Source organism: Sinocyclocheilus anshuiensis, unplaced genomic scaffold (assembly GCF_001515605.1).
Source record: "Sinocyclocheilus anshuiensis isolate Anshui unplaced genomic scaffold, SAMN03320099.WGS_v1.1 scaffold755, whole genome shotgun sequence".
Classification (NCBI taxonomy): Eukaryota; Metazoa; Chordata; class Actinopteri; order Cypriniformes; family Cyprinidae; genus Sinocyclocheilus; species Sinocyclocheilus anshuiensis.
The window spans coordinates 1862-23621 of NW_015552587.1; the positions used below are offsets into that span (position 1 = coordinate 1862).

Consider the following 21760-nt stretch of genomic DNA (forward strand, 5'->3'; position numbering starts at 1 on the left):
GTTTAGAGATGAAGGTGAAAACCAGATGCAGTTCATGCATTTGCTGTTTGTTTCTGATTGGAGCAATAACAAAAAAAAAATGCATTGGAATATTAGGGATCTTCACTGACATGATGTTTCATCAATGACTTGAGAAGCATGTTATATGATCAAACTCTGTATGTTTATAACAGCGACTAGCATTTGTCATTAGTTTCCTTGCAGTCTTTAAAAGCAATTATGAACGGTTGATGATCCAGTCTTTTGTTTTGTCTTGCAGCCAAGAAAGCCACTGCCAACATTATATTTGAGGAGAAAAAGACCTACTAAAATCCGCAGCCATTTCAACTGCGTCCTGTCCTCCAGGATGACTCTCGCCTGAATAAATGTTGCCTTTCTATGCTTATTTTTCAAACAACCGGAAGTGGGCCGGTTATTGTTATTCTCTTTGCCTGTCTTTGAACCTGTGGCAGCCGTGTTAGATTACATCAGACAGCCAAGTTACCCTAGTTGTGTTTAAGCATGTAAGACATAGATCACGTTACAAGATATCCAGTGACGCTCACCCTGCAGTGCTTCAGTCTCAGTAAACTTCCTTATCTTTCCTATAGACAGCATTAGCCTTGGCTTGGTCATAAAATAGTTTATCTTGCATCTTGAGGTCATTTAACATATGCATTGTAAGATCTATTTATGTGTGATAAGATTTTTGTTTGTAGAAATGTCTCTTCTGATAACATCAGTGAAATTGTAAGCATACGAATCATGCATTTGACATCAACTATTAAACGATTGAAAGACACAGGCTCATCACTTCCCTCAGTCTGTTACAGTCAGTGCTCAGCTGATTGGACTACAGGTGCAAACTAAGCAAGCTTTTCATCCTACACTAAACTAGTGAACGCATGCTGTGGGTTTTTCCACTTGTGCAGTAGTGTTTTCAATTCTGCCCATTTCCGTAACCACACAAGAAATGCAATGGAAGTCTAAAAAGAGTTTTTCGTTTTTGGAGCATGAGAACATGCAGATGGAAACGTTCAGTTGTAGTTCACATGCATCAAACGGCAGGCTCAAAGTAGAGAGGAATATAGTTCAAATGGTAAATGATGCAATGCACTGCTGACAAAAGTGACAGACATCTGTTTGGCTGGCTTCCACTCAAAGTTTCCTGGCATTACAATCTATCATATTCAAATAAGCAACAACTAACAGTTTGCAAAGTTTACCCAAAAACAAACCCGTTTTGAAAAGTTTGCATTCATTGGCAGAGACGAACAGCAACCCACCTCAGCGTCAAATGCTTCCGAATCGTAAATCTACTTTGAAAACGATTGCATGAAAAGCACACTAAATTACATTAAAGCCAGATTACAGGTGAAAACAGTGATTTGAGTTTAATGACTTTATAAACAATTATATAAAACAATTACTTTAAAAACTCATGCATTTTCAGTGTAAATTTGGATTTGAAATATAGGAGATCTATGTACATCAGTATATCCTGTAACAGCATTCTGACTTACTCTGGCTGCATAGAAAATATTACATTATTGCCAACATTTATAGAAAACAAGAGGAAAGATCATCATGGAAATGTTCTAAGGAGAGCTCATAAGTGCCTCTAGCTACGATCGACCCTTTCATGTCCTTTTTTTGTTACACAGCTTGTATTTTTTGACATGATGCTGTTATAAAGTGAGGCCAATTCACTTACAGAGAGAGAAACCAAAGAGGAGATCAACAAACCAAACGATCCTACAGAACGAATACACGTGGAATATTTACCCCATTTCATGATTCAAAACTACTGAGATTAAAGAAACGTCAAAAAAAACAAGGAAGAGAGGAAATAGCCTGAGTCGATGGGGAAATAGTTAAAAAAATACCAGCCTGAGAAAAGCCCATTTGATTTACTTTATACAATAATTTACAGTAGTACAATGTGGAAAACTGACATTATCTGATGCGCGCTAAAAATAGTCCAGATTATTTTACAGCCGAGACAGATTTAAATAATTCAAGCATGATGGAAAGAAAAATTACAGATAAAAATTGGCAAAATGGTCACAAAACACTGTAAACGAGGTACTTTGGAAGGTGAGCCCCAGTCCTTCAGAACAGAAACCCCTCAGCGGATAAAGACGACACACATTTGTAGCATCCTTTCACTCAACACTTCTTAAATAAGCTGCGTTGCGTTTATATACGGCTGTATGTCCGGATCCAGTGTCGCACGTGACAGTGAAACATGGATTCATCTGTTTCCAAGTAAAAAAACAAACAAAAAGGAAAGTAGTCAATTTATAAAAAGAATAATAAAAAAAAAATTACTCTGCAGCACCTACGAAAGAATGCAGCTAACTCTTAAATACAAAAATATGATCTGTGTTTCTCGAAGGTGAGTAGGAAAGGGTGGCACTCCCAGAGCCCCAGTGCAGCGGCCGACAGTCCCCTAAGGCATTTCCTGTGTGTTTTGTGTCTATGGCTAATCAGAAGCGAGCAGAGCGGAGAGCGTTATGTCTTGCGGCCGCTCCAGACCTGTTCGGGTGTGCTTCTGTGGTCTGACGAGTACTCGAAGGGCGAGCGGTGTCCCAGCGGAGAGCGCGGCCGGTGCTCCATCTGCCAGTCTGAATGGTAGCGGTAGTCCCGGGACGATTTGTGATGCGTGTAGTCAGAGGCAGAGCGGTGCTCAGAGTGGAAGCGGTGTTCGGAGTGAGTCCTGTCCTTGGAGTTGCTTTCTGATCGGTGCTCTCTGCTGGAGCGGTGCTCGTCCAGCTTCCTGTGCTTGCTGTCGCTGTAGTATCTGCAAAATCAGTCAATCAGCCACACGTTACCATCATAAATCATGATGACCTTTAACTCCTAAAACAAACAACCTGATATTCAAAAATGGCTTAGAACATTAAGAACTTGTAGCTGTCAAAATGGCTGAAAAACTCAATTAGAATTTTGTACTTAAATATTATCAATATTCGAATTTAAAAGGCATAATTTCAGTTAGAGGGGAAAAAAGTTTTTGGCTTCTCTCCTGAGGCCACAAGAGGGCGCATCGAGCAAAATATTACTAGTGCACGATTCTTCAAAGCATAATAAAATAACACTACTATCTTTGAAAAAGTGCATAATGTTTAAAATAATGTTTATAAAAAATATATAATTAAGTTTCTTAAACAATTAGAAATAAAACAGCATCATGTATGTATGTATAGTTTAATACAAAGGAACGAAAACCAATCACTAAAAGTACTTTTTTCATTTAAAAACATGAGATGCAGTGGGATGGGGAAAAACCGCCATAAAGTCTCGAGACATGCACGCATTTGTAGCATCCTTTCACTCAACACTTCTTAAATAAGCTGCGTTGCGTTTATATACGGCTGTATGTCCGGATCCAGTGTCGCACGTGACAGTGAAACATGGATTCATCTGTTTCCAAGTAAAAAAACAAACAAAAAGGAAAGTAGTCAATTTATAAAAAGAATAATAAAAAAAAAATTACTCTGCAGCACCTACGAAAGAATGCAGCTAACTCTTAAATACAAAAATATGATCTGTGTTTCTCGAAGGTGAGTAGGAAAGGGTGGCACTCCCAGAGCCCCAGTGCAGCGGCCGACAGTCCCCTAAGGCATTTCCTGTGTGTTTTGTGTCTATGGCTAATCAGAAGCGAGCAGAGCGGAGAGCGTTATGTCTTGCGGCCGCTCCAGACCTGTTCGGGTGTGCTTCTGTGGTCTGACGAGTACTCGAAGGGCGAGCGGTGTCCCAGCGGAGAGCGCGGCCGGTGCTCCATCTGCCAGTCTGAATGGTAGCGGTAGTCCCGGGACGATTTGTGATGCGTGTAGTCAGAGGCAGAGCGGTGCTCAGAGTGGAAGCGGTGTTCGGAGTGAGTCCTGTCCTTGGAGTTGCTTTCTGATCGGTGCTCTCTGCTGGAGCGGTGCTCGTCCAGCTTCCTGTGCTTGCTGTCGCTGTAGTATCTGCAAAATCAGTCAATCAGCCACACGTTACCATCATAAATCATGATGACCTTTAACTCCTAAAACAAACAACCTGATATTCAAAAATGGCTTAGAACATTAAGAACTTGTAGCTGTCAAAATGGCTGAAAAACTCAATTAGAATTTTGTACTTAAATATTATCAATATTCGAATTTAAAAGGCATAATTTCAGTTAGAGGGGAAAAAAGTTTTTGGCTTCTCTCCTGAGGCCACAAGAGGGCGCATCGAGCAAAATATTACTAGTGCACGATTCTTCAAAGCATAATAAAATAACACTACTATCTTTGAAAAAGTGCATAATGTTTAAAATAATGTTTATAAAAAATATATAATTAAGTTTCTTAAACAATTAGAAATAAAACAGCATCATGTATGTATGTATAGTTTAATACAAAGGAACGAAAACCAATCACTAAAAGTACTTTTTTCATTTAAAAACATGAGATGCAGTGGGATGGGGAAAAACCGCCATAAAGTCTCGAGACATGTTTTTTAACAGTTGAACTTACATTAATTTTACATGGCTTTCTAAACATGCGGCTCTCGTGCGAGACGCGAGTGCAACGCTGATAGATGTCCCTCTAGAAAATGCGATAAATATGTGTTGTGTGTGAACGGCTTGGTTTCAGTTTCTCCGTAAACAACAACATCTCCGCATTGATGTTCTCTTTTTCCTCAATATTTTGAATGAACAATGTAGCAGTGGGTTCAACTGGATAGGCTAACAAAACATTAAAATGCAACGACACTTACATCATCATCGCATCTTGTGTCCACTGATAAGGCTGCCTGACGCACACAAAATTCGAATGCAGCGTTTTTGCATTCGAATGTGGATTTTTATTTCAAATTCAACGAACATTCGAAATTCAAATTTTTTTGACAGCCCTATTAAGAACATTAAATAACACTCTGTAGTAACACCCTTCAGTCTTACACAATGTTCCCTCTAAAGCCCAAAGTATACTTCACTTTTTATGCGTACGCGAGGGACAGCGTACAGATGCAAATTGCGTCATCAGAACAGTACGCGCACCACCCGATTTTTGTAACCGCGCATACATTGTACGCTCGGGTCACACATGCGCACTGAAGTTATTTTGCAGTAATCAGTTTTTCCACATGGTGGCAACACTGTCCCGGGCCATTGTTTCACAGTAGAAAACGATACTAAAGAGACGGGCAACGACAACAAAATAGCGGAGACTGCAACAACAGACGCTCACATTGACAAGCGCTTGTGAGCGAGAGGGTATGAGACAGCTCAGCTTTGGTTTAAAAGAGTTAAAAAATATTTGTTATCAGTCATGACTTAATGGGGAAAAATAGAGCAGACACTGAACATGGATGAAGCTTTCTAGAGCGCATGTGTTGACCGCTCGTGTTCGCAACTTCAAATGGAGTATACTTTGAAAGGCTACGTGTTCGACTGTACGCATACGCTAGCGTACAAAAACGAAGTATACTTAATGGTGTGTTCACACCAAACGCTAAGCGAATATGCGCATTGCGTCACTAGCTCTAGATTACTCGTGGGATGTTTTTTAATGTCACTCGAGTGAATAAAAACATTGCACGATCAACCATGGTGGAGATAACTATGATCGCTGCTTTGTACCTGTTGTGAAAGTCCCAAATACGCAGGAAAGCCAAACGCCGACGTGTCAAAGCGTTTCAAAACGTTTCAAAGCACCATCCAGAGACGGATGAGTATTGATCCTACATTAACATGTTACATTTTACTACTGTACATACGATGACATTTTTTTTATTGATAGCAGCATCTCTGTAGCCATGCTAATAAAATACAATTAGCCTACCACTACAGCTGATTTTAATTGTTTTCTATGCGCCAGAACTATATCATAAATTTCAGGGTGCCCACAGATGGCTACAATAATGCTCTCTTCCAATTTCTGATTCAACCAGATGTGTCAATAAGCTTTTCCGCTCATGTTGAAATTTTTTGAACTTGTGCGGAAGATGCGAATGTAAACACACCATCAGTCGCGACCGTGCAGAATAAATAATATACCGCACACACAGAGTTGGGAAAGCCATTTGAGTGGGTTCTAGTAAATGCGAAATAATTGCAATGCTCGGGCAAGTTAGAACCAGTGAATGCGGTTTACAGGTTTCATAGAATGATGTGCGCCGAATCAGTCCCTGTACAAATCAAATACTTTAACGGTTGCAGACGAAATAGCTCAACACAAGAGCCAATGCAAACGCAATGACGTGAAATAAAACGTCATGTTTTAAAGAAGAATGGCTTGATTAAGTGGTGGAAATATAGCAAATGATGGGCACAGAACGGTAACAAAACCCCCAGACATTTACAGTCTCACACACACAGGTGTAGTAGTGTGCAATCTCTACTACATAGGGATGTTGATGATAACTAACCTCAAAAAGGGAATTTATTAGCAATATCTGCTTCATTTTTTCATATCACATTATATTATAATAAAGAATTTAACTCTTCTGCTTGAGATTTTTTAAATGATTTTTAATAGGATTTTTTGGTAACAGCACTGTAAAAATGTTTTCTCAGATAACCTAAAATGTGCATCATTTAGTTACATCAAGGGTCAAATCAAATATAAATAGCACATTAAAGTTAAAAGTTATGCACTTTTTTTGTGTGCGCGTGCTGTACAGGTCTGGTATAAAGACTGTTTTTGCTCAGGTGGCTGAAATGTCCGCCCAATAGAGAAAATTTTTGCTCATCAAGAAAAAAATTAGAGGGAACATTGGTCTTACACATTCCATGTTTTCAAATATTAGTTTGTTGTATATTTAAATTAATAAAACCAAGAACATTTACCTTTAATAGTTTAGTTCTATATCTATTCATTATATTTCATTTATCATTATATTGCAAATTCACTTTTAGTGGTCAAGAAATTCAACCTTGCAGATCTAGGAACTGCAGGAAAAGCACTAAAACATTGTAGATGTAACAGTATTTTTTTCAATACTATGTAAGTCAATGGCTACCATCAACTGTTTGGTTACCAACAGAATATCTTCTTATGTGTTTACAGAAGAAAGAAACCCATACAAGTTTGGAACGAGTCAAGGTTGAGTAAATGATGACAATTTACATTTTTGGGTGAACTATACCTTTAAAGGAAATCTGCCAATATTAAATATAATTCTATTATACATATATAATTCTAGATATAAATAGAATATATCATTCTAGATATATAGAATTTTCAAACAAAAATTATCATTATAGTTTTTAATGGGAAGATACCAGGAGTTAATTTTAAGCCTTTACTGGCCAATAATATTGTTCATCCCTTAACACTGTTTATATTCACTGCATTTTCATACACAGTTCATTAGTTTACATTTAATGTTTTGGCAAGAAATGGCATAATTTGTTCTCACAACTTTGTTTCCTTGTAGTTAAATCGTGGTCAGGTTTTAATAATTTTTCAATGATTTTATAATAAGATTTTCAATTATCTTATAATAAGATTTCACTTAAACAAGGGAACGAATTAGCACAACATGGTCACAATTTACCTCAAATGAAGGAACAAATTAGTTTGTGGCCATGATATCCTGTCTTTTCCCTGCATGTCATGTGCTTCATGCACATCACCCCATTGAAAAAAATGAAGAAAGCTGCATTTGTGAACGCTGCTACAGTTAAAAGCACCTGCTGTCCTGTCGCTCTCCTCTCTCTCTGTACTGGTCTCTCTCTCGCTCTCGGTGGTCTTTGCCGTTGCTGAAGGAGTAGGGTCTCTTCCTGGCATCGGAGCTCTTTCTGTGCGAGTCGCCAGCGTGCCGATCTTTGCTGTGCTCATGGTAGCGAGATGAGTGATGTCTGTCAGAGCTGTAGCTGTCTCTGCTGCTGTCGTCCTGCTGGGACTCCTTTATCCGCTCAACATCTGCAAAAACAACAGCATTCAGTGTAACAGATTAGCAGAAATGTGGCATGATCCATACACCATTAAAGCTGCAGCAGCAACAGATCTTTTCTTTGTATTGTGACGTAAATCCAAGAGAAACAGATTGTCAGAAAAATAATTAGGGCAGTGGTTTATCCATCGGTTGTTGATTGGACAGAAGCAGATCTGAATGAGATCTCAGTCTTTTTTAAAAAAGGGGTTTAAGCAGACTAAATGATTACATAAGTGCAGTATAGGTCACCAGAGAGATGCAGTTACATTAGAAAATCAAGATGTGACATTTTGATGATAAATGAAACAAGCATGCACGATGGATGAATCATTCACAATATAATGAGTTTAGAAAACTGGGTAATTTTGAGATTTTGAGATTTTAAGATCATATGTGACCCTGGAGCACAAAAGCAGTCACTCGCAGCACAGGTATATTTGTAGCAATAGCCATTTATTATATTGTATAATATAATATATTCATATATTGTCCTATCCTAACAAATCATACATCAATGGAAAGCTCATTTATTCAGCTTTCAGATGATGTATAAATCAAAAAATTGGCCCTTATGACTGGTTTTGTGGACCATGGTCACACGTGCATTATGCATGAATGTTAATCATCAATTAACACTAAATGGAGAGCAGACATACCTGCATGTTTAAAGCTTTGTGTATTTACAGAGCTAGTGTTCTGCTCCACTGCCTGAAATGAAACAAACATCACAAACCTCAATTATAATATTCCAAAGATAAAGATATAAATAATTACAAGATTACAAAATATCACTACCATAACACAGAATCTCTGAAAACAGTGTCCGTACCTGAGCATTTTCTTGTCTTTTCTTGATGGCGTGTTTATATAGTTTATGCAGTTTCCTTGCATCAAATTCCGTGAATTTCGAAACAAATATCCACAGATTTCTGGAATTTGGAAATAAACCAGGTTAAACTCAATATTAACCTTCATTTATATATTGTGCATTCTAAGCTGATAAAATGGCCGTACTTCCTCCACTGTTTGATCTGTTCGGGGTTGGTGTATTCTCTCAGACACTCGGTGATGTGATCTCCTATTTTGATCAGGCACTGGCGCGTGTGCTCCAGCTGCTCACGCTCAGACAGACCCTTCTCCGGACGATCCAGCTGCTTGAGTGCTGCCTTCACCGGCCGCATGCGCTCCTTACACTGACAAACACACGATACAGATGCGTCATTCCAGTGCGATCACCTCACATCAATGTCATTTAGAAAATGAGACATCTGCTCTGTACCAAACCTAGTGATCTGCATACTTGGGCCAACAAAATGGCAAATTTCCAAAAAAAATGGAGCAGTCTGCATCTTTATTAACCACTTAAGTTTAAATCAAATTTGCCTTGGTATATAAGAGGTCACAAACATTTGCATAAACACCGCCTCCAGAGCAAGACATCGCCGAATAGTCTTCTTCTCACCATAAGCCACTGGTGTTCAGTCGGCTGACACTTGATTACGCTGAGTGTCACGTCAAAAGCTATCTCGTCTACACTGGATACAGTATACAGATGTGCGTTCACTTTCTGACTCAGTCCACGCTCGAGTCTGTCATCAGGAGAAGTGCAGTGAAAGACCGTTTGCTTTGACGCGTTTGGTTTAAACAGCTCATTCACATCTTTGTACAGATATCAGAAGGACACCAGCATAAGGAACAAGTGGATAGGGTTGCTGCGATAGTCGGTGTTGACGGTTGTACCGGTGTGAAGCCGCAACACCGGTTACGTCACCCACCGTCGTTTAGATTTTTTTATAGTAATAAAAATCATTTAGTTCAGTTAGAGAACAGACACTGCAATTAAAAACTGAACGCGGCTGCTCAACGCAGCGTGCCGAACGAAAGTCGCATCACAGATCAGATTTCATTCATCACGTGAGGAGAAGCTGACAAGAAGAGTGAGGTGAGACAGACAAGAGTTTCAAAACAACATGCAAAAGCGCCTGTTTTAAAAATATTTTGGAATTTGAAAAGCCTGTTGACGTCTGCCATTTATCTAAGGATGATATTGGAAGTTTTTTTTAAACATTCGTTTCTTATTTATTTGGTTCCACAGTGTTTGCTGATTTTTATTTATTTAAACTGTATTTTATTTTATTTTTTACATCAAGTATGCCGTGCCTCCAAGCTTTCTTTATTCGTTTTGCTGATAAACGTTCTAAGTTCCTTATTTATTTGGTTCCACAGTGTTTACTGATATTCAGTTTTGTATACCTAAACTTTGTGCAAGTTTTGTTATTTTATATTAGGCATATAGCATGGTTCAACGCAGCGTGCCGAACGAAAGTCGCATCACAGATCAGATAAACGCTGATAAACGTTCTAAGTTCCTTATTTATTTGGTTCCACAGTGTTTGCTGATTTTTATTTATTTAAACTGTATTTTATTTTATTTTTTACATCAAGTATGCCGTGCCTCCAAGCTTTCTTTATTCGTTTTGCTGATAAACGTTCTAAGTTCCTTATTTATTTGGTTCCACAGTGTTTACTGATATTCAGTTTTGTATACCTAAACTTTGTGCAAGTTTTGTTATTTTATATTAGGCATATAGCATGGTGTATTTTTATTCGTTTTGTTAATAAAAGTTCTATGTTCTACGCTCTATTTTGTTGTTGCTTGAATTGAATTGACCAAATTGCCGAATTGATGCTAATTTGAAAGTGTTAAAGTAAAATGCACAAAGCTCTTTTAAACTATTTCAAAAAGAAGGTGAGGAAAAGATGGAAAACTCAAAACGAACTAAAAGTGAACAATGCATGACGCCGAATTGCCCCCCAATTCACATGCAATAGCGAGGGGCGTTGATACTGTTTCTTATGCAGTGATGTTAGCCAATCATAACAGTGGCCGATTACTGACAAGCCTTAAAGGACACGCCCCTTAAAACAGGTAGTTTTAGAGAAGGTCAGAATGAGGATTAAAAATAATCTTTTTTTTTGCGCCAAAAACTTTATTAACATTATAAGTATACCTCAAGTAACACATTAAAAAAAAAATAAAAAATCCATGTCATGACCCCTTTAATAGGGTTATCTCCTCACCGGAGCCACTCACTTGGTGACGCATTCCAGTTCTCCACAAACTGTAGACAAACTGTAGAGAAGACTTCAGCCTGAGAATTGGCTAGGAAAACCCCCCCAAACTCACCACGCTGAAGGTTTTCTGGTCCAGTTCTTCAGACTCGTCAGACAGGGGAAGTGCATCTCCTCCTGAGGGCGTGTGCACAGGGGTGTCAGCCTTCTTCTCCCGCACTTCTGCTTTCACCTCTACAGCCTGAGAACACCATCAACGGCTTTTGAATAACAATTCATGCAAATGTTGTACCCAAGAGTATATTTGTATACAAAGACAAAAATTACACTAGAATGTCTTAAAACCTAGCGAGTTGCCTAGAACAGCATATTTGCAGTCTTTGGCATGTGGCTACTGAAGGCCTAGTTGACAAACTATTTCAGTCAGTGTTTCCCATCAATAGCCAGTGTTTGCTAAAATCTGTCAAAGTTGTGTCATACTCATTGATTCAGAATGGAAAAAGGGACAGACTGACCGATTCGGTCACGTAAAGCTTGCTGAAATAACACTGTTTACACATATCTCGACTGCTATGAAAAACATTACAGAGATATGATTAATAACCGAAACAGTCAGTGAGCGATTGAGAGAGTGCTTGTTTGAATGAGTGAGATGGAGAGTAGGGCTGCACGATAAATCGCATGCGATATTTAACGCGCATCTTATCATTAAAGCCGGTTCTGTAATCAGCCGTAAATCTCCATCACGTGCGTGCTTTCACATTGAGCAGCATTAACTACACAGAGCCGTTGTTCACTGACGAGTTGCGCAAAACCACGTTCATATTCGCGCGATTTTTTACTGATAAGATGCGCGTTAAATATCGCATGCGATTTATCGTGCAGCCCTAATGGAGAGCATGCAAAAGTGGACAATCCATAAAAGACAACTAGATGAAAATCGGCTAATCGGATGTAGGCTTGACTCGTAATGTGCCTTTGCTTTCCAAAAACACTTTCTAGGTAGGCAGCTCACTAGGTTTCAAAACAAGGCCACAGTTAAGGGTTGTGTGATTATGAGCATTGTGACCTTCTCTGCAGGAGCCTCTTCTTCAGGCTCGGATTTCATCTCCTTCTCTTTTGGTTCCCTCTCTTTGCTGTCCCGACCCTCCTCTTTCTTCTCCTTCTTAATCTCTTTTTTGACCACTTTTTCTATTATGTCCTTCTCTTCGGGCTCTTTATCCTCAGGCTCGTCCTCATCAGACTCTTCATCCTCATCCTCCTCCTCCTTTATCGGCCGCTCTGACACACATGCTCTTCTGTTGGCTGGCTTAGCTGGAGGAGTTTCCTGGAAGAACACAAGAAACACTTTAGCACAGGCGATTATTCTTTCATCAAGGTTGTCAAATTGCAAGGGACATTGTTTATTTTTAAATATTGCCAATGTGGAATGGAGCATGGAAAATATCATTAGAAATGTTCTGAGCTGGATCAGAGTATCAGAGTTGGAGAAAGTCATTAAAATCTTCATTGTGGACAAGAGACAATGGTCCAAGTAAATTTGGTTAATTATTTTTTTTTTTTCGTCTTTAAATCTTTAGAATTAGTAGTATACTGATAAATCCGCTAGACTCCAGGAAAAAGGCTTAAGAAGCAGAGAAGTGAGCATCACGGACAATGTCATACCACTTTTTGCCAAAGCCAATTTTGTTCCTATAACTTCACGAAATGTCTTACAGTCAGGATGTATCAGACCTCGCTTACACCTGGCATTAAGATCAGTCTCAGGCGATGTGGTCAGAAATGCATCCACTCTAGCCTAAGTGCACATCATACAGTCTTGGGAAACCGCTATGTAAAGTGGCTTTACTGCTCTTTTTTTTTTTTGACAATGTACCTTGTGAAAGTGCATTCTCAGCACTTACTAACATAAAAAATGTGAATACAGAGAGTCTAAATGGGTGACAAGGGTACACAGAAGGATGTTAAATGCTTTGGACAAAGTGTCGAGTTTGATGACAACACAATGAATGCTCTAGGACAGTGGTTCCCAACCTTTTTTCCAGTACCCGTTTCTGTGAGAATCTGTGAAAATTATAACAGCCTCATCTTGCATACAATTTGTATGATTGTATCATGATAACCACAGTTAAGAAAAGAAAAAAAAAAAAGAAAAAAAAAATTTTATGCAGAAAAAATAAAGCGCAAAATATCCATTTAGTCACAGTCTGGAGCCCTGGTAGACTACTGTCAATTACACTTTTATTTAATTGTTTATTTTATTTAATTGCCTTATCTTGGCATTGCAAGCATATGATTTAAAAACATTTTTATATAAAATTATTAGTGGAACATTTTATACATCTTTATTTGACCTCAAAGCATATCAGCTCCCGCTCAAAATTACACAAATTGTATAGTCATCATAGACATTCCTGAGTCTTAAAGGGGTCATATGATGCGATTTCAAGTTTTCCTTTCTCTTTGGAGTGTTACAAGCTCTTGGTGCGTTCTCAAGCCCGCCGGCCTCCGCTCACTCTAGGCCGTGGTGTGTGACACTGTGTGTTTCGTTGTGAAAGCGAAACTACTTTGTTTGGTCTTTCAAAAGAGGACACGTTAATGTCCATGACTTCTCCAGGTCCAGAATTCTCTAATGTATCCAGGTTTTCCACAACCGTGAGAACCCTGGTTCCTAAATAAAAACTGACAGCTGTTGAGGGAGTAAATTAAGAAATGTGTCAGTTTTTATCTTAATAGCTGAAATGGCTTGTTAGCTTTAGCGGTTTTAGCTTTAAAAAAAACACAACAGCACTATTACAGCAACACAAACCTTTTCCTCTTCCTCCTTCTCTTCCTCTTCTTCAGAGCTCTTATCTGATGGCGGTGCAGAGGACAGACTGTTCGTCACGTCATCCATCTTCGGCTTTACCGCTTTATTCTTCTTGCCCCGTGGTTTTCTCTTGTGTGAATTTGCCTATAGAGCAGAAGGAACAACAGTGATCGTATTGTATGATCAATAAAGCACTGAACAGCAAATTAAATTATAGGAGCTGTTCACAGACAAAGTTATTGTTATAAGTTACAGTTTAGCCACTTTACACAACACCGTTTGTTGCTTACGTCTGCTTTTAGTGAGCCAAGTGATGTTGTGCAGTAATTTGAGAGGATTGTGTGTAATCTGCGTGACTCACTGTGCCGGCTTGTTTCTGTGCTTCCTTCTTGGCGAGGTCTTTGCTCAGTAATTTGATGAGGTAATCAGCTCGTGTCTGCAACTGCTTGGCCTGTGGCTTCTTGTCAGGGTCATCAGGAAGGAGCTGCAACACGTTTTGTAACAATATATCATTTAAATGCCATATATAATCACTAAGGACAGAACAGTGTAATGGCACATTAAATCAAACACCACTGATTCTCCATGCGTTTCTGCACCTTATGTGTGAGGTTGAGGTCTGGGTCCATCTTGATCATCTCCCAGCTGCCATAACCGTACTCATAAATCCCAATAAGCAGGCTGGAGTCGTCCTCTTTACCCCACTCAATGTCAAAATGAGCTGCCTTTGAGTGGCATGGGATTATATACCTGTAAATATTCAAGACTTGTAAAACAAGTCATTTTTCTGCCCTCCCAAAGTATAAAATGACATACAACTGAATGCATGCTCTTTTAAAACAACTACTTTTAACTTAACGCTGCTGCAGCAAAGCCAAGAAAAAGACATTTGAGACAAACACTAACAAAAGCAAACCGTGTCAAAATCAGGCTAGGGTTGCATGGATTGCAATGCACTCATGTGAATGCTAATATACCTCTTCCTCTCCTCAGGGTCAGCGGGAATGGCCTTGTGTAATGGTGCCAGTTCCTCCTCATGAGAGATCACCAGCTTAGCATTGACCTGAACCCCTGAGATCCTGAAGGTGGGTCCTTTCACCTTTCCTCGCCTGCCTCCTGATATGAACCAGCACAGAACAAAATCAAGTCAGGCCTCCAAATGTACTTCTTAAAAGTGTCCAATCACAAATGCTTCATATGGGAGTGGATTTATTCACTTCAGGAGGAAGTGTAAATGTTTATTTTACTAGTAGTGTCTTATTCATACTATTTTATGGCATCCAAAATGTTTTAACTGCACCCATGCAATTAAATGTGCTTTTCATTTCATCAAGGGTGGAAAAGGATGACACGGATAACCCAGAGGCATGAATCTCACATCACGACTGCAGGATTATGTGGAATGAGTGAAATGCACAAAACACAATAATCCAGCCACAATTTCACGCCCTGCAGGCCCTAGTTTACACAGACTCCTCAGTAATCAGTCAGTGTGGTCTTGTGCTGCTCTTGCCTGAGCTTCGTTCAGGTCCACAGGGGTTCTCTCTTAGCGTTTTCAAACAGCCGTTGTGTACGGTCTCAGCCAGCCGCCGCAGATCATGCTCCGATTTATCCACCAGCTCAGCATCGCGAGCGATAGCATCAAGCCTGCAATACGCAGACAGTCACATCAATGACAGAGGCCAACGTGCAACTGCTACCATATGAAGCTATGAAAAACAGCTACCTACCTTTCTAAAGGGCCACCAAACTTTTTATAACTTTTAATAAACCTGTGTGGAAAAAAGTTTAGTAAACATTAGTCATACAATATTAAGCAATTTTACATGACTATGTATTAATACAATAATTCAAGATTACACTGTAATGTTAATTAAAGCAATAAGCCCCGTGAAGTCGTGGTTTACAGTTAATTTATAACAGCTAAGGGGCGTTGTTTCCGCTTCGCGTTGTGCCTAAAACCCCCTTAGCTGTTATAAATTCACTGTAAACCACGGCTTCACGGGGCTTATTGCTTTTATAAAACGGTTATTCCATATACGTAGTTAGGTTTCACAAAATAAAACAGAACAAATAAAGTGTAATGATATTAATAAAAACAGTATTCTTCCACCAAACAATGTAGTTCCTCAGAAACAGTTGTGGTTCAAACAAAGTGGTTGAACTTTGAAGTGGTTCAAACACACAAACGTAAACAAAGGTGTATGTTTGTAGAGTAATTTACAACAGCTTCGAACGCGGCTCAGCCAATCAGAATCAAGGACCGGAACTCTCCGTTTTATAATAGAATATATACATTTTGTGTGAAGAAAAACAATTAATACATTTCACAGGGAACTGTCATTAGATTATCCAAAAATTAAAAGTGTTTTTTTCCACAGATTTTCACCCCTAGTGTTGAATCTGCTTTACCTGCGTATCTCAGCATCAGTGAAACCCTTAATGTTCTCTCTTGGAATAGTTCGAGGTCTTCCTCGTTTCTTGGGCCTCTTTCTGTCGGAGACCGAATCGCTGTCTGAACCAGAGTATCGTCTGTTCCTGCTACGCCTGCCCTCGTTTCCATTAAAGTTGATCTGTCACCACAAAATAAAAAAAGGGCATGAAGCTCAATATGCTATGGTCTTGTTTAGTTTGATATATTTATAACATTATGCATAGACCACAAATCTTTTAGATTATTTCTGTAATTTTTTGTGAATACTTACATTTAACAAGTTCATTTGGTTACATAATGTTAGAGTGTATTCCTGTCACCTGTTTTGTATGTTATTTTATTTTATTTTAATGTGGGTGGGGGGATATACAATTTTGTAATTGTCTGAAACTTTTTGTTAATGTCTTGGAAAAGTTGATAAAGTATAAAAAAAAAAAGGAAATGAACAGTACAAAGAAATAGGTGTGTATGTTAGTTTGCGTGTCATTTATCTCTTATGGACCAGTATAACATTCATCTAACCATTAATTTTGTCTAATGGAAATAGTTCATGATGTAACCCAAGCATTTGACATTACTGGCACTGTTAAACGCTGTATGACTGGCTAACCTGTTTAGCACACTTCCTCATGCGGGGCAGTAAATAGATCTCTGCTAGCTCTTTTTGTCGCTCCTCTTCCTCGAGTCTCCTCCGCTGCTCCTCTGGGATAATGTCATCCCAGTTCATATCATGTCTACCATCCCTCTCGGTGTCCATGTCAATCTCCTCCTCCTCCATCATGGAGAAATTTGCTACCTGCAAGATGGAGCAAGCATTGTTTAATTGTGTGTTAATCGTGTGACTGATAGCCTCTTGAGACGGTCCAGCACATGTGGAAGGGGATCACAGATTTTACGTTTTAAAGTGTATACCTTAAATTGAGAGAGGAGCTCCTCTCCTACAGTCGATGGTCCAGGGTCGTTCTCTCTGGTCTCTGCTCTCTTCAGGATTTCATCAATGTCCATCTCCTACCAGATCAATAAACATGTCAATCATTAGCAGCTGCACAGAAGTCCGTATCCATACACTGACGACCATGTTTGTGTTAAATAGGAGTGGGAAACAGGACCAAAATCTTATATGACAATATGAGTAATTCTATGTCATGATAACGGTATACAGTTGTTTTTGCATGGTAAAGGTGTAATGATATCAAAATATTTGAAACCACTGAAATTTCATATTTCTCGCCATCAATTTCAATATCACAAAAAATAATACTAGCCTAACATAAGTAAAAAAAAATCTCAAGCTTACTGAAGACAATAAGAACCAAATAAGATAAAATAAGAACAAAGGAACTAATTACAAGCAATATGACAAAAACTACAACAGAACAGACACAAATGAAATAGACCTACTTTAAAAAAACAAAAAAAAAAACCTCCAAGCACTAGAAATACTAAAACTGTATGTTATGAACAAACAAACAAAAAAAACACTGCATAGTCATCACTGTGTAAATTAAATCAAATAAATATAGATTTACTCTTATTTAAGTTACAGAAGTGATTCAGTCAAGAGATTTTCTCTCTTTTGTTGTTTGATTAACATTCATGACACAGACAGCAGCAGGTTTATTAGCCTGCTGTCCCTTTAAGACCAAACGCGCAGACCTAATATACTGATACTAAGGCTGGGCGATTTGGCCAAAAATTTAAATCTAGATTTTTTCAGAACATTTGACCGATTCTCCATTTTTTACGATTTTTTAACTAGTCAGCTTGAAAATGTAACCAACATGATTCAAGTAACTTTTTCTTTATTAACCCTCTAGGTAAGAAAATTCTACTCCAAGTGCAGCACACATGAAGTTGTCAACATGATGTAAATGTTAAACAAATCACTTGTTTAATGTATTTGCAGAAAAGATCCATGAACTACAACAACATCTTGTACAAACTTGTCTTATACATATTATATATTCAGAAATAATACAAAGAAAATGCTTTAAAAAAAAATTCTCAAAAGTCAGGTAATTCAAATTCAAAATGCCTGAAGGTATAACACCAGTAGACTATTATTCACTATAAATGTTCAGTAAAAACAACAGCAGCTTTCAGTCTGTCACCATGATGCAATCATGAAATATCAGACATACAGTAGTAGGTACAGGTTTTTTCTTTGCTTGCTCTGCTTTTCCGTTGCTTTTCTATGTGAACATGGATGTGTTTGACTGTTGCGCTCGCTTCTCTTGCAGCATCTCATGCATGAAACGGCATTTTAAAAACGCAGCGCTCAAGTTAAAAGAAGGTCACTCCCTTCTTCTTGCATGTTTTTCCTATTCCACTGCAGCGTCGCATCTTTCAACACAAAAGTGCATTCTGTGTGAACGGTGCCTAGCGATAAGTACGCGTCACACAGAGCAGTTAATCACGTGCGCCGACATGCGGTCGGATCGTTCTTTTCTCTTTACTGTTATCATTGGCATATTGTCAAAGTGTCTAATTCTAACGTTTGGTAATATTTCTATTCAACATCGCGATTCCTCGATTTCTACAAAATTTAATCGTGGCAAAACATTAAATTCGAATTAATCAATAAAATCGGGGAAATCACCCAGCCCTATCTGATAAACATGCATTTTCTTTCTGAACCGTTCACTTTCACTTCACACAAAACCAACTGTTTTACAGGGAGACTCACAAAGAGGACATTGACACAAGTGTGTATTTGACCATTTAAGCCCAATAAAGCACCAGTCCAGAGCTCAGTTCACTACTTGCGCGCTGTAGGAAAAACGGCTTTATGTGTGCGCACTCAAACCAGCTCTCAGACAGAGCGCACACCTTCCAAACATTTCACTGCTTATTGCACTCACATCACTTGTTTTTAAACCGAAGCACTTAAACACATTCAAAATGACAAGCATTTGTGACGCTGCAGCACAGAAACGTCACATGAACATAGTCCAAATCCAGTGTATCGCCCAGCCCTAGAGTTAAACCCCACAGACCTGAGGCTCCTGCTCCTCTCCCTCCGACTCTTTGAAAAGTTCTTCAGCACCAAACTTCAGGATGGCTGACAGTTCCTCCTTGTTGAATGGAGTGGAACTGCAGGAAATCAAACAATAATAACACACCATCATTTATATGTACACACTATAGACACACACCAGAATTTCCACTTTTTTCTGCATGTTCTTCAATAAAAAATAAAGTGTTTATGTCAAGTTAGGTAGCTCTACCTTGAAGGAGCAGCACCCGTGTCAAGCACAGTCTTCCCCGTGGTGTCCATCCTCTGAATTACTAGGTGGTCCAGCACCATTTTCTTCTTGGCTCTCTCAATAATTTCCTCCTCAACCGAGCCCTTTGTCACCAGACGGTATATATTCACCTGAAAGAGAAGATCACAAACATTTACAGTACTGAACTACACTAAATTATAAAGAATAAATGTGTAGATTAATTAGTGCAAATGAAGTCATGATGTAATGAATACTGTTGCCAGGTCATTTAGTTATAACTGAGACAGCCGTTTATGAGCATTACTCATTTATGGTGCACTTTTAAGCATTTCAAAATCTGCCATGTACAGTTTCCAGGGTCATGACTTGCCAGAAAACAATATTTGAACAATTCAAGAAAAATTAAATTAACTGTCTGGGCAACTGAGGTTTTAATATGAGATAAATTTCATCATGATTTTTCAGTAATACTATTATTAATCAATATCACTACTGTTATTATGACGTCAGACCAGTCACCAGATTACAATGAAAAACTGTTACAATTTTAACATAATAAGAGATTGTAATCACCATATACTGCAACATGTGCAGCTCTAATCAATATTCATGCAATGAAGCCAGCATACACTACATAACTGATATATCAGGTAAATATTTTTGGAAGGTTTTGACTAATATATCAGTTATGTAACATATGCTGGTTTGACGGCATGTAATGTGTGGAGTTGATGCTAATGTGGAGGCTGACCTGTTTTTTCTGACCAATCCTGTGCGCTCTGGCCTGGGCCTGCAGGTCATTCTGAGGGTTCCAGTCGGAGTCAAAAATGACCACTGTATCCGCAGAGGCCAGGTTAATGCCCAGACCACCTGCTCGCGTGGACAACAGGAAGCAGAAATCCTGCCAGAGACAACGGCAAACCTCAATTCTTCTAGTTTCTTTGTTTTTTAAATCTACAAACTTTCAGCAAATTACACTTTATATTTGGAATATTTGGAGAATATACATAATTACTTTCCATTCATTGACAGATTGTGAACCGAAAGCTTTATTTGAATAAATATGAATCGTACCAAAATAATTTAATCAGATCAAAGTGACACAATTTTAGACTTCACAATGATAATGCAATCAACACCAGAATTAATATTTAAACCCTCGATAATCAGCGATTTCACACATACCTCAGAGCCCTCTGCATTGAAATGATCTAACGCCTGCTTCCTCATCTCACCCTTTATGGAACCATCCAGTCTCTACAAACACATACACTTCCATAAGTCACACCTGAGCCACAAACAGTGCATTTAACTCCAGTGAGTGAGTCCTGCCATCACCTGGAATAAGAACTGCCGGTACTTCAGGTACTCCGCTAGGATGTCCAGCATCCGAACCATCTGGGAGAAGATAAGCACACGGTGCCCTCGTTCCTTCAGCCGAACCAGCAGTTTATCCAGAAGAATCAGCTTCCCACTGCTGCGAATAAGGTGCTGCAGACAATATATATCGTTTTGGTTAGCTGTGGTTATTCAGGACAGGTTTCTCCTCCAGAGAGAGCTTTTGAAAAGATCAACACTTGCCCTTTCACTATGGAGCGCCTAACGCAGAAGTTCAACACAATAATCAAAATTCCTCCAAACAGGTATTTTCTAGGATGTCTGCTTAGTGACACTTAGTGAGGGAATTTTAATTTAGAATGTGATCTTTTTTTCATATATATATATATATATATATATATATATATAAAAAATAATTTATTTAAACGGTCCTACATTCCCTTGACACCCAGTTAAGAGCCACTGCCCTAAAGTGACATTTTTGCAAATGCATAAAAAACATTTTTATGTGTGCAGGAAAAACAGAGCGCAACTGGTAACCGGTGAGCATGCTGAACATTATCTTTTACATAAAAGTTTCTCATGGAAGCACAACGCTAGGATGTCCAGCATCCGAACCATCTGGGAGAAGATAAGCACACGGTGCCCTCGTTCCTTCAGCCGAACCAGCAGTTTATCCAGAAGAATCAGCTTCCCACTGCTGCGAATAAGGTGCTGCAGACAATATATATCGTTTTGGTTAGCTGTGGTTATTCAGGACAGGTTTCTCCTCCAGAGAGAGCTTTTGAAAAGATCAACACTTGCCCTTTCACTATGGAGCGCCTAACGCAGAAGTTCAACACAATAATCAAAATTCCTCCAAACAGGTATTTTCTAGGATGTCTGCTTAGTGACACTTAGTGAGGGAATTTTAATTTAGAATGTGATCTTTTTTTCATATATATATATATATATATATATATATATATATATATATAAAAAATAATTTAT

At 38.7% G+C, this 21760-nt stretch overlaps 2 protein-coding genes across 2 annotated transcripts in view; both read right to left on the reverse strand.

Moving 5' to 3' along the window:
- Nucleotides 1-391: 391 nt before the first annotated feature.
- On the reverse strand, nt 392-2790 carry LOC107665466 (chromodomain-helicase-DNA-binding protein 1-like; the record flags this gene model as incomplete). Its single annotated transcript, XM_016456351.1, has 2 exons — nt 392-2237; nt 2518-2790. Coding segments are annotated over 2 exons (366 nt in total), but the record flags the coding sequence as incomplete, so codon positions are not given.
- A 508-nt stretch (nt 2791-3298) lies between these two features.
- LOC107665465 (chromodomain-helicase-DNA-binding protein 1-like) overlaps nt 3299-21760 on the reverse strand; it is a 30455-nt gene continuing 11993 nt past the window's right edge. Inside the window, exons 17-39 of the mRNA XM_016456349.1 lie at nt 21374-21484; nt 20771-20812; nt 20618-20689; nt 20184-20333; nt 19433-19581; nt 19202-19298; nt 17118-17213; nt 16816-17001; nt 16184-16344; nt 15502-15543; nt 15285-15418; nt 14749-14887; nt 14371-14521; nt 14133-14255; nt 13772-13915; nt 12032-12289; nt 11078-11203; nt 8905-9083; nt 8720-8819; nt 8547-8598; nt 7646-7877; nt 3686-3950; nt 3299-3405 (exon numbers count right to left, since the gene is read on the reverse strand). Of these exons, the coding sequence (XP_016311835.1) occupies nt 3313-3405; nt 3686-3950; nt 7646-7877; nt 8547-8598; nt 8720-8819; nt 8905-9083; nt 11078-11203; nt 12032-12289; nt 13772-13915; nt 14133-14255; nt 14371-14521; nt 14749-14887; nt 15285-15418; nt 15502-15543; nt 16184-16344; nt 16816-17001; nt 17118-17213; nt 19202-19298; nt 19433-19581; nt 20184-20333; nt 20618-20689; nt 20771-20812; nt 21374-21484 (3102 nt within the window). The 3' untranslated portion in view covers nt 3299-3312. The remainder of the gene's footprint in view (nt 3406-3685; nt 3951-7645; nt 7878-8546; nt 8599-8719; nt 8820-8904; nt 9084-11077; nt 11204-12031; nt 12290-13771; nt 13916-14132; nt 14256-14370; nt 14522-14748; nt 14888-15284; nt 15419-15501; nt 15544-16183; nt 16345-16815; nt 17002-17117; nt 17214-19201; nt 19299-19432; nt 19582-20183; nt 20334-20617; nt 20690-20770; nt 20813-21373; nt 21485-21760) is intronic.